We start from the raw sequence: 13835 nt of genomic DNA, 5'->3' as shown, positions 1-13835 counted from the left end.
TACGCCACCGTAATTTACGGTGGCGTAATTAGCGCCTTCCCCACTCCCATTATGCCCTATGGGGCAAAAATGGGAATGGGGAAGGGTAAAATGGGAAATGGGGATTTACCGCCCCACTCACCTTGGAATGGGGCGGTTAATCCGCCATCCACCATGGTGTAAACGTAGTTTACACCATGGTGGTAAAGTTGGCGTACTTACCGCCTGGGTCGTAATGACCCACAAGGTTCTTCACTGACTAGGAGTTGTAAATGGCACCAAGAAGTCTCATAAATCATATGAGTGCTCTTCAAAACCACCAACCAACTGTGTCTGTTTGTTCCCTGTATGCTCCTTCCAGCGAACACTGGCATCATTGGGCCTCATTACACGGAAGGCGGTGAACCATGGTGCTATTAGCACCATGGTTCATGCCGGTAAAATACTGGCACCGCCTTGGTGGAAAGGGGAATTACCGCCCCATTCCAAGGTTGGCGGGGCGGTAATTCCCCCTTCCACCATTGTCCTTCCCCATTCCCATTTTTGGCCCAGAGGGCTCTATGGGAATGGGGAAGGCGCAAATTACGGTACCGTAAATTGCGGTACCGTAATTAGCTCCACTGGTGCCTTTGCAAGTTGGTTTTTAACGCCTGCAAAAAGCAGGCGTTAAATTCCCCAACCCGCAAAGGGACCTCGTAGTAAGGCGGTAAGGATTTACCGGTACCGGTAAAATACCAGTACCGGTAAACCCTTACCGCCTACTGTGTAATGAGGCCCATTGTATCATTAGATCTTTTGGGTTTGGTGTTCCCTTTGTCTCAGTTTCTATTGAGAGCTTCAGTAAACTATCTGCAGAGTAGTTCTGTTGAGAGCTTCAGTAAACTATCTGCAGAGTAGTTCTGTTGAGAGCTTCAGTAAACTATCTGCAGAGCAGTTCTCTTGAGAGCGTCAGTAAACTATCCACAGAGCAGGCATCAAGCTTAGCAGAAGGTGTTCTGAATTGTTTAACTTGTTGAGTCTCACTGAAGATGTATTATTTTCTAGCCCTTGTGTTTGCTGCTACGAGTGCTGTTGTCTTTTATGTTACTTGTTTTTAAATAAAATAGCATTTTGCTTTGAAAAGCAACTATATACAGTCAAATAATGGATAGCTCATGGTTCATGCAGTGCAGTCTATAAACTTGATACATTACTGATTACATTAGAACATCATTGTCCTTTTAGAGGGAGTACTTGGAATGTAGATGCAGGCAGGTGCTTAAATGACTAAACACCTACTATGGTTTGAAGGGTCCAGCAAAAGGGGTGTTGTACAGAGTGATGGACTGGGCATACTGCTTTGCATTCATATCAGCTAAGTGTGGGGAATGCCAGAACGATATATTAACATGATGTTAATTTAACTCTAGTGCCTTGGTGCATGGTATTACTTCTGAACAAAGAATGATTGAAAGCTCTCCAACAGTTTCCACTTGTACTTGTTAATAGGCTAGCCCTAGTGTCAATTATGTAAACTGACAGTTGTGTGTTTTCCAGGCACATATTTGTAGGCATACCACATGGCTCTGTGTGTCTACTGAAATGTTCAAAATATAATAGAACTGCAAATGTTGCAATTGCAAAATGTCCGCAACACGTCCCTCTTCCCGAATGTCTTGATATGGAATACACTAAATGGTATACCGTGCAGCCCCACTAAGTTCTAAGGAAATATTGGCAATCACGTTGTTATGGCTGAAGCAGAAGTCCTAAAAAAACATATTCTCAAACAAAACAGCCATAGACAACCACAATATTGACTCCAATAGTTTATCATAGAATGTATAATGTTCATGGAACCAATTTATGCTGATCAACAATTAAAGAAAGCAGGGACCGAGGAAAGGAAGCAGTTCCCAAGACAGTTGGCCTCATTACAACGAGGGCGGCCGTGGAATGAATGGGCCCAGTAAGGGACCATAACCGTTCATTCCGGGCCACCCTATTACGAGTTCTGCAGTGGGTCCGGTCTTCACGCCTGGTCAGACCAAACGTGCAGAGCGGGACCCGCTAGAAGACCAGGATGCTAACAATGGGCACGTCATTAACGGGCCCGTTGTTGGCATCCTCCCCATTCCCATTGAGCCCTATTGGGGCTCAAATGGGGATGTACCGGGTCCGGGTCCCGCAAAAGGGAATTACCGGGCCCTCCAATGTTGGAATGGCCCGGTAAGTCCCCTTTTGTGCGACCAAGACCCGAGTTTGCAGGTAGCCATGACGCTAAAAACGGCATGGCTACCTCCAAACTCGTAATGAGGCCCAGTGTGTGTGCGTGTGTGTGTGTGTGTGTATAGGATCACAATTACTCAAATTGCATTTTTTTGTTAAACTAGCAGACAGCTCACATTACTTCATTCGTCAACACATATTTAAAGCCCTCACTTTTCAAAGACTGAGATTGGACATGAAACATGGGCTGCACGGTATGTATGCATTGCTGTTAAATTCTCTGCCAGAATACCTCTAACTCCCTGAAAGTTACATCCGCTTTGAATATGCATCTGACCACTGTGTACAAGGCCAAGGTGGTGTGAAACTTTCACCATTGTATCCTCTGCTTGCCCAGAGCATGCTCTTAGAGGTACTCGGCGCTGGGAAGTGCAATAAATGAACAAAACATTACATGACATCTAATGCGCCATGACTACCTCCAACCTCGGAATGAGGCCCAATTTGTTTGTGACGTTTATATATGATAATTAATGAGTGTAGAAGACTTATTGTGCCATTAACATAACCTTTAAACATGGTGGAAATGCTAATATGCCCCCACACGTCATTGGTAACCCCTTTACAAAGTCAAAGACCACTAGTGTTGGCACCGCCTTCCCATGTGAACATCAAGGCCTGCAAAGAACTGCTGCTCCTTTTGTCCTTTAGGTGATTTCCTCCCTCCCCGTATCAACACACTAAATCGACACCAAAGGTTAGAGGGAATTTGTATTTAACAACCTGGCCCGTATACAAATGCACAACTCGTTTGCTTCGCAGTGTTTCAGTAGCTCCAGCCAAGGAAGAGAGATGTCCTGGAGCCTGTATTGTGCTGCTGTGTATATAGCGGTGAGTGTGTCATGGTGATTAACGCAGGTGGCCACTTCATTCTGGCCCAGTCGTCTCATTGTCTTTTTTCAAATGCAAATTCCTTTATTGCGCCTGATAGACAGAAGGCACTTATTGACCAGGCAGGGCCCAACAATGCAACGTGAAAGAGACGGAGCAGCCATCTTGAATCACGTTTGCTACACGTGCCTCTGCCCTGAGACTGACTTGGATGCGATATGGTTATGTTAAAGCTGTGCATGATGGAGCTCAATAAGGTTTTAGGGGACTGAGCTGCCCATGTAATGTCCCTGTACGTCATGTTTCTGTGACAAACAATGTAAACAAATACATGGTGGGTGTAAGCAATGAAACAAATCAACTTGTGTGGACTCTCAAAGTAAAGGCCAATTTTGAGAAGTAATGTGTACAGCACTTCGGATCGCCATATCCGATTGACAATGAGCCCACTCGGGAGGTGGCCTTTCCCAATATGTTGGTGCTGGCAGGGTATTCCAGGTGTAAAGTGTTCATAGGGTCAGATGACATACATGCTGCCATTTTCATAAGAAGATGCCTGACTCTACAGCAGACGCACTCCTTTGTTAGGTAAACAAGGCATGAAAGATATGAATTTGCAAGGTCTGGGCCTTCCCATCCTCCCTCAAAATGCCAAATGGAGGAATATTCCCTTAGGCTGCTTCAACATATAAACTCGTTTTGGAATGGACTAATGTATAGAGAAGCTCCGTGGCCTGCCCGCATGCATAATGCACGTGTGACAACCCAAGGAACACCACCCCTGGGATATGAGTTAACCCTGAATCAATGCTTGTCTTTCAACAGGGCATGGGGAAAGTAGGTTGGGGGTAGGTTGATGTGCTACCTATCTAGCCACGAGTTAATTTCTTTCTATAGGCTTTGCCAAAAATAGTAGAAGGAGCTTATGCAGTGTGAATACTCCAGGCCACAAGTAAGGATGTACTGGGATGTGCACAGATCACTTTTGCAACAGTACCCTGTTGTCATAAATGCAATGTAGACATGCAGGGCCTGATGTACAAAACATTTTTTCAATGGGTTTTTCCCATTGAAAATGCTTTTGTAAATCAACATCAGTGCCATAGTGTTTACAATGAGGTCCAGTTGAGCATGCCTGTTATCAAGGCAGTGTGCATGCTCCTTTCCCCGTCCAGGAATATACAGTGCAGTAGCTAGGCAGGCCATGCCAACATCAATGTTAACCATATAACCTTTACGCTTAAATGTCTAGAAATATATAGGTGTAGGTTTATTTATGTTAATTTGCCTGCAAACATATGCAGAAACACACTTAGCCTTTATATGTTGGACACGTGTTTAAAAATGCATATATCAACATATATAAGGTGTGCACATGTATATATTTACACCTACACACACAACCCGTATCTGCTATCATTGGTCTTAGTTATTATGAAACACACAATCAGTCACCACAGGCGGCTCGACATGAGAAGAACTGCCACCGCTGTCCTTGGTGCTGAAATCCAGCATCCATCCAGGCAGCCACCCTCCCATTGCCTAGGACCGCAATAAGCCAAAACGCTGCCTACTACACAGAAGCAGCGATGCCGGGTATGCAGGGGTCTGAAAACAAAGCCAGGGTGGGATCCAGCAGCACACGATTAGCAGCTCAGCTGCAGATGGGGCCCCTGCGTCCCCGCCTTGTCAGGCGATCTCAAAACACATAGCTGTACAGTGAGCGCGGCAGCACAGCTGCCGGGGTCAGCCGATTCCACGCAACACCTCCGTGAAATATTGAGTATGCATAAATATAAGGCATTTGTCACACGACAACCCCCACCCTCCCCTAGATTCCAAAAATGGCATGTCAGCAGGGAAGCACCCTCTCCCACACACCGCATCAACCTGCATGTTTGAACACCCAGCCACCCCCACTCCCAAACAAACGCTATTGGGATGCGGGGCTTCTCTTACCAATGGACGAGGGTGACGAGCAGCAGAGCCCGCAGGACCATTGTGTTGGAAAACGCCACGTCCGTTGGAAGAGTCCTCTGTTTTGGAAGACTCCTCATCTTCCTCTCGACCCCACGCACACCCCCTTCCTCGTCCTCCTTTGTTGCCGCTGGATCAGGCCCCCCGCCCTCCCTCTCTAGGTACAGTGAGTGTGATGCTGCTGCATGGTGGCTGGATTAATATTCAGGGGGCAGGCATCGGATCCTCGCAGGCGCCCCTCTCTGCAGATCAGGCGGAGAGATGCTCGGCTCCGGCGAGGCACCGCTACCGATTCACTGGAGGAGCATCCGCAGGCGAGAGGAGAGGAAAACGTCCAAGGGAGGAATAAAACGCAGGCAGGGGAAAAAACACACAGGCAGGAAAAAAAAAAAAATCTCCCAGCGAGTGAGAGAAACGGGAGCTTCTGCTGCTTGAATGCCGATTAACTGCGAGGTCAAAGTAGAGTGGATGCACGTTGCCGAGGCTGAGATTAAGACATGCGTGGTGTGTCAGCTCACCCTTTGATTAAAGCATAGATCAGGCTGCATAACGGTGTATGACTGGCCCTGCTCCAACCAGTGGCTGGCTGTACTATCAGTGCAGAGGAGGGGGGGGGGGTTCTTGCGCTCCTAAAATGGGAGCCTGCTTTGTAATTAGCTGATTAACCGGCTGCCATTCAGCAGAAATCTGGAGTTCAGCAACTTGGACGGGAAATACATGGTGCATGCTAATTAATATTTCGAAATGCACATATTAATGTGTATTTAGATATAGGTTGTGTGTGTACAGATATATATATATATATATATATATATATATATATATATATATATATATATATGTATGTATATATATATATATATATATATATATATATACAATATATATATATATATGTGTGTGTGCATGTTTGAAACACACGTACATATGCTTACATAGCAATACATCAGTGTATACGCAAATGCATATCCAACTAAATGTTGCATGTCTATCGGACTGTGTCTATTACACAGTGAGCCTGTAGCTTCACGACCCAAAATAAACAACAACTATGTGTGTGCATTATCTATTATGACCAAAGGAAAGTCAAAATAAATTATTGAACTGTATTTAAAAAAATGCATAGCGAGTAGCAAAAGCTGGATACTGAAATAATATGGTTTCTGGTGACATGTGCAGATTCCCAACCCGTTTCCTAATGGTGGGTCACCGTGACACTAAAGCCCTTATAGGAACGTTTTACCACTATATGTTCTATAATATGGGCATGGACAGGTATTTTTCCCTATATCAAGTCATGCCATGAACTGTAGTTTAAGGCAATGACATGACATGTTCTGTAAATTGCATATTTCAGCCAATATAAAGGCAAACAGTAATGTGTGTGTATATATATATATATGTAATGTGATTGGCTATTTATAACGCACTTAATACCCAGAGGTTTCTAAACATGGACCCGGGGCTCGAACCTGTGTTGCTTCATCTTGTCTTGCTTACAAGGTGAGCACGTTGCCGATAAGCTATCCTCCCGAATCAGTTTAAACACATAGATAAGTTATTTTATTCTGGAAGTGTTGAACATCCTTACCAGGCAGTACCAGTGTAGCGACTAAATATTGGCGATTCAGTGTTTACTATGTTGGAAGGACAAGAGGGACTGGAACCAACTATTTGATGTTGCCCACAGTGAATATAATGGAATCAACATTGCAAAGACGACTATCATGAAAAATCATTGTGGAACGAAGGGGCTTGCATGACTTGAAAGAATGGTGATGTGCGTGTTGGAGGTAGGCTGCTGCTTCTTAATCGAGGGTAAGGCATTACCCTCAACCAGGGTTTTTAGGACCATAGGTTAGCAGAAGCAGGTGTGTGCAGAATGAGGTCCTAGGTGATTTGGTAAGTGCCCCTGGTGGCAGACTGTGTCTGCCTGGATTACGCAAACAGTGCAGTGTGCAGTGGCTGAGGATCAGTGCTTGTGCAGTGATTCTGGATCAGACAGGCGATGAAGGAGGAAGGGTGTTCCAGGGTGGACCCCATATTTGAAAGAGGAAAAGAAAGGGGCAACCACAGAGGGAGTAGCTCTAGCAGGTGGTATTTAGAAAGTGAACACAGGAACAACCTTTGAATCAAAAATGCTTCCCGCAGAATGGCGGGCACATTAGGGAACAAAGGGGAAACTGTACAAGGGAAGTTTTGCAAAGTACTCATTGTGGGAACATCACATCGATCCACCTGAAACGTTGAACAGATGTATTGAAATAATGATTCCTAAAGGAGAATAACAGATAGATAGATGGATAGAAAACTACTTTCTCGTCCAGGCCCATTTACATGATAAGAAGGATGCCATAGAGACACATCTTTAATCGTTTTCCTGAATGGATTAATTTGAATGTAAATTTATTATACGTTTTACTATATTTGTTCATGTCTAGTTTTCTTTTAGAACAGAGATGAACAAAGGTGTATTTGAACTTGCGCCGTCCTCAGCATTGAGGTGTTCTTAAGTGTGTATGTATTTATGTATTAGTGAATAATTCTTCTGTATTGGTCTCTGGGTTTTCAGTGTAGGCCCTGAAAGTGGGCAGGGTTGAATCTTCTGAGAAATCTCTGTGTGAAATGTCACTCTAGAGTGGCTCCCTCTGTGTGTGAGTTTAGGATTAAGAGACACCTAAATGAGGTTAGCTATTCTGGGCTTTCTCCCCAGGTTGGTTGGGTTTGCACATTTAACAAACTATGTGAGAGATTTGTCAACTTAAATGTGTTGAACAGAGGGATTCGTTTTGGATTTTCTATGTGACTGAAGAGTGTGGTTAGACATTGTTGGCTTGTTTCCATATGGTGATTGGATGCCACCTCCCACATTACCTCAGTGGGACTCCTGATGCAGGCAAGCTCCTTTGAGTGGAGGAGTTTTGCAGCCTTCCATGACACATATCAGTTGAGATAAGCTCCAACAGAATGGTTGAGTTGTATGATGTATGATGCGCAGTGGGTCTTTTCATTTTGGTGTCTAGTTGTTCAACCTTCCACAACTCATGAGTGTACATTTCCTATACAGAATTGTTTTATTTTGGTGATTGGTGTTTGCGTTCTTACATGTCACCTGAGTGTAACTTTTCTGACTGTGGGCCTGATTCATGGAAATGTGTGCAGAAATCCCAGAAGAGCCACGCGCCGAGAAGGACACTGTGCGAGCCTGTGCGCCAAATGAAGAATGCGCGTCCCGTGTATTGATGGAATTCTTTGCACAAAGGACCGTATTTACAAGTTGCAGTTTGAACACCCACGACACACCCACATGCAAAGAATAAACAGCCAGATCAGCTACCTTTGTGCACTCACCTGGCCGCAAATGCACACACCCTTCAAACTGTATGTGGGGTCACCCGCAAGCAGACTTGGAACTTGGGGACCCCATGCATGGTCCCCGGTAACTGTTCCCGGCACCCCGACAAGTTATGTATGAAAAATCGTAACTCGGTCTAAACTCAGAAAATGTGCGTGTGAACCCCTAAAACCGTTCCTGAACCCCACTACACTGCTTACACGCACTTCTAAGTTAGATAGGAATCCTGATTGAGTACGCACAGCCCGAAATCCGACATGCAACCCCACCTCTGCGCTGCAAATCCCACGTGCAAGTGTACTTACGCCTGCCTTTGGGTGGCGGATCATCTGAAGGATTCGTGTGGCCATTTCTCGGCCGAGTGGTTGTGCAATCGAATCCATGAATACATCTCGTGCTGCACAATTGTTGCCGTGCAAGGGATTGCCTGCCTTCCCTTGGAAATCCAATTTTCAAGTTATTGCAATGTTTCCTGTTCTGTCCCCTTCAAAGCCCTCTACGTAAGCAACACCCATGATTTGCCTGGAGTCTTGCGCAAGCACCTTGACAGCGAGTCCTTGAAAAGTACTGCGCATTCGATTCCATGAATCGACTAAGGCAATTTGCGCGCACTTGCACGAGCATGTTCCCTACTTTCCTCGCATATAATTCCATGAATCGGGCTCTGTGTTTTCTCCACAAATTGGGCAAGTTATGGGTGACCTTCCACGGCATCCCAGTGTGGTTTGTAATTGTGAGTTTTGTATCCTTGGAGTGGTCTGGCTTGCAAACTTGAATGACTCTGGATGGTGATTTGGCAGCATGGGACTAGCGTCCCAAAGTGGTCAGATTTTCTAACGTTTCACACAATTGTCGAAGCATAGGCAATGTTGGTCGGTTTCCTTAAGGTGGTTCAGAAGCATCATTCCATGACACCAGAATGTGATTATCAATGTCGCATGAGAAGCGAGGGAAAGGTTTGTCAGCATTGAATCTGGAGTTGGGCTGACTGTGAAGTTTATAAAATATATCTCTGTATCCATACATGATTATTTATCTACTTATGTAAAACATAAACACATAGGGCCTCATTACGACCCTGGCGCTAAGTGGTTAACGGTGCCGTAAAAGGCTGCGGCGCCGTTAACCACTTAGAGCCTTACTACGAGGTCCCTTTGCGGGACCCGACCTTAACGGCTGGTCTGGACCAGCCACTAAAGTAGCAACCCGCAAAGGGACCTCGCAGGCAATTACGGTACCACAATTTGCGGTACCGTAATTGCCACCTTCCCCATTCCCATTGAGCCCTATGGGGCAAAAATGGGAATGGGGAAGGGCCATGGGGAAATGGGGAAAGACTGCCCCTCCAACCTTGGAATGGGGCAGTATTTCCCCATTTCCCCATGGCGGACTCGTTACAACACCGGCACCAACCATGGTGCTAATAGCGCCATGGTTTAGCGCCGGTGTTGTAATGAGGGCCATATAGGCGCATGCTGCAAATCATGGTTCATACCTCCGCATACCCTTTCTAATAGCACACCTAAGCTGTTGATGTTGGTCGTTAGAGTGCACGGTTTTGTCGATACAAATAGCTGCATAGCTGAGCATTGGCGGTGAACACTTTGCTTGTCAGGCATTACCTTCCATCTGGGGGGAGGTGGGAGGCCGAGGGCCATGCTGCTCCCAGACTTCAACGCGCCTGCCATGCAATACTGTTTTAGTGCTGTAACACTCACAAGCCTCAGTGAGTTTCTGCCAGCCGAAGATGCGTTGTCATGGTTACAGAGGCTGGGATGGAAGACACTCAGTGATGTAAAGATGCATCAATCGAAGCACCTTAAAAGCTGTTCGATGTTGGGGATGGGGTAGTGTCGCTGGTCCTATTGGGGTCAAATCCTTCACAGTTTTACATTTTGGGAACTATAATTAGTAATTTCAAAGTTATATGAGTGAAATCAATGAACCAGTGACCCTTCTTCGGTAGATCCCACATTAGCCTCTGGATTTGATTGTAATACATTATTAATCTACATACTTCAATTTCACAATTGAAAAACATCGATTTGATTACAAGTTTTTGAAGGCACGACTTTCAGCAGCCTCAATAGTAATGAATGAATTTGCAATAGTGTCTGTAAATTATGCATTCATATTGATATAGTAAATGGTATTTCAGAACTCCAGGTACTTCCGGTATGGTACTGCAGGCGACCACTTATATGATGAACATAATATTCAGATGCAATATAAAGTATTTATTCAAACGTTATAATGTGCTTCCTTAATGTGTAAATGGCAGAACGCCCAGCCTTTGCAAGTAAACAATGAGCAGCTTTAAGTGAAGTCAGGAAGAAAAAGAAACATGCCATCGTATACGTTCTCTGTGCAAGTACCCAAGTACCGGTGGTTCTATTATTGCAATGTATTGTATTTATCAAGTGCCACCTTCAAAGGACTGGAAGTATAGTTAAGGTTAAACCTATCATTCATTGGAAATGAGAACATTCTATGTCTAATAGCTCCCCAAAACGTGAACATTTTGTACAAATCCGTGTTACGGTTCAAAAGATATGGAGGCTCTAAAAAGGGGTGTATTTTTCAATTTCCCATTCATTTTTTCCATAGTCAAAATGTCAAATATTTGCTCATGTCCACCACTCAAACTGCTGGACAGATTTGCGCCAAATTAAAAACTAGTCAGGCACAAAGTGCTCAAATGAAATCCTCTGTTGGTTTAGCATAAATGTACTCAATTTTTAAAATGTTTTATTTTTATTTTGGTAAAGAGTGGTGTGCCCATGTATTAACATAAATCTAATTATATCTCCCATGATGCACTGCTAGTGCCAAGACTGGACATTTCTGAAAACCCACCATTGCGCAATTCGAGATTCAAGATCTCGTTTTGTATTTGGAAACTGCCCTAAAATAATATAAGTCGTATATATTGTGAAGTTTTGAGGCTTGGGAACATGTGGGTAGGGTAAGAACGGATGATTTGTAAACCTTTGGGGTTGGCAACAGTGTTTTTTTAACAGTTTTTTCTAAGATATCGATTTGTTTCGCAAGGCAAGAAAATAGTAAATACTTCAAAACTATAATATATTGCAATGTGTCAATCACTGTGATTGCTAGCTAGGGGAATATGAGCATTTTAAGTTAATTTAGGAAGCAATCTGTGTTTTTAATATAAAATAAAATACAGGGATTGCTTCTTAAATGAACTTAAAATGTGTGGGAGAGGGTACTAGGGGGCTATTAGTGTCTGGGGTGTTATATTGGCTTAAAACGCTTCTGCTTGTTTAATTACATGAATAAAAAGTGTGCAACATAAGATCCACGGAAACCAATGTTTGTTTACTACATCCATTGTTTTTATTGGACAAGTTTATCATGTGCTGTAACAGTGAATATCTTGATTTTCTCTTGATGTCAGCAGGGAAGTTCTGTACATTATCGCACCACTCTCTTCTTCGTCTTGTTATCTAATTACTAATCCTAACTAAACACTACATCCCCCTACCTCGTCACAATATTGAAAAGTCATCATACCTATACCCCACTCTTCCTCATCCCAGTACCCAATGGTAATCTTACCTTTACCCCCACATTCCTCTTCCTCGTCAAAGTCCCCAACTCCCCTTCCCTCACCCTTCCTTGTCACGATCACCAACTACCCCACTTGATTCTTCCTCATCACAGTCCCCCACTTATCCCACCACACTCTTCATCATCACAGTCCCTCACTAGCCCCACCTCACTCTACCTTTTCAGAGACCAGCACTTTCACCATTTCACCATTTCTGTCACAATCCCCTAATACTGCACTTAGCTCTTCCATGTCACATTCCCCCACTACCCTAATCGTACGTCTCACATTTTCACACCTTAGTCTTCCTTGTCACAGTCTCCCTCTACCCCACCTCAATCTTTCTCATCTCAGTCCCCCAGTACCTCACCTCACTGTTCCCAATCAAAGTACCCCTCAAGACCACCTCAAACTTCAACATCACTGTCCCGCACTACCCGCCTCACTTTTCTTCATCACTGTCCCCCATCACCACACTTCACTCTTCCTCATCACAGACCGCCTCTTACCCATCTCACTCATCTCCGTTTTCTTTTGTCACAGTTACCACCTACCCCACCTCACTCTTCCTCATCACAATCCCCCATTAATGCCACCACATTCTTCCTCATCACAGTCCCCCATGGAGCCCACCTCACCCACCCTTGCACCAGCCCCCTGCAGCCCCACCTCACTCTTCTTCATCACAGTCCCCTACTACTCTCACCTCACTCTTCTTCATCACAGTTACCTACTACCCCAACTCACTCTTCCACATCAGTCGCCCAGTAAACCACCTCACTCTTCCCCATCACAGTATGCCACTACACAACTCAATCTTCCCTGCCACAGTACCCCAATAATAATCACTAGCATTGCCCCCACTTCCATCTCCCATAACCCAGTACTCAATTATTAATCCTGCTTTTACTTTCCCTCACTCTTCATAATCACAGAACCAATAATAATCCATTTCATTACCCCTACATCACTCTTCCTTATCCCAGTCCCCAATGGTGATCTTACCTTTACCTCACATCCTTATTTCATATTCCAATACTCAATAGTATTCTTACCTATACCCCCTTTACCCCTTCCTCCTTACAGTCCCCAATAGCCGCATGTCACTCTTCCTCATCATAGTCCCCACCTATCCCACTTCACTCTTCCTTTTCAAAGCCCCCAATAACCACATCTCACCCCTCCTACTTACAGATCCCCACTACTCCATCTCACTTTTCTTCTTCACAGTCTCCCTCTCACACACCTCAAATGTCTTCATCATAGTACCCCAATAGTAATCAGTACCATCACCCCCATATCCGTCTATCTCCTCCCAATGCACCATCAGTAATCAATGTGTATCTAGTGGACACAAAAAAGTTATAAATACCTGATAAATCTGATGGTGCATAGCTGAAGAAAAGACATTGATTACAAATGATATTACATTGGATATGTTATCAGAAAAAAAGCAGAAATACAGGTGTGGTGGTTTAGCTCCAATCTCACTCTCTCTACCCGTCAGGCCAGGCCACTTCCAGCACTGTCACCTACCTTCTTGTTTATCCGGCCCATGAAGCGTGTTTGAGTTGAGGCTTTTGCCGTCACAATCTCACCCCCTATTCCCCCTTTGGCTGACTCGCACCCTAACACAGCCCTCTCTATGCTCCACTCTGCTATAGCTGATATTCGTGATGTTCTTGCCATTGTCATGAGGATTCGCTTGAAGCCCAAAGCCAAGTGCAACTTCTGGTACGACTCAGACCTCGTCACCCTCAAACGCAAGTGCAGAGTGGCTAAGAGGAAATGGCGTGCTTCCGGTACATCTTCCGACAATCTGGCCTGTCACCTGCTCCAAAGGCAATACCAGCT

General features: G+C 44.6%; 1 protein-coding gene across 3 annotated transcripts in view; it reads right to left on the bottom strand.

The window, feature by feature from the left end:
* The window catches only part of GABRG2 (gamma-aminobutyric acid type A receptor subunit gamma2), a 907137-nt gene extending 901514 nt beyond the window's left edge, over nucleotides 1-5623 (bottom strand). The window contains exon 1 of one of the 3 annotated variants that reach the window (XM_069654279.1): nucleotides 5038-5623. Coding sequence is in view for 2 of the 3 variants with exons in the window: in XM_069654278.1 (XP_069510379.1) it covers nucleotides 5038-5135 (98 nt within the window). In the remaining variant the exon portion in view is untranslated. The remainder of the gene's footprint in view (nucleotides 1-5037) is intronic. The other 2 variants (XM_069654278.1, XM_069654277.1) reach the window with 2 other exon arrangements.
* Nucleotides 5624-13835: the final 8212 nt, after the last annotated feature.

The sequence above is a fragment of the Ambystoma mexicanum genome, chromosome 3q, assembly GCF_040938575.1.
Source record: "Ambystoma mexicanum isolate Mex_15411 chromosome 3q, UKY_AmexF1_1, whole genome shotgun sequence".
In the NCBI taxonomy this organism is placed as follows: Eukaryota; Metazoa; Chordata; class Amphibia; order Caudata; family Ambystomatidae; genus Ambystoma; species Ambystoma mexicanum.
The sequence above is the reverse complement of the archived record's forward strand: the minus strand, read 5'-3'. Positions and strand labels throughout refer to the sequence as shown.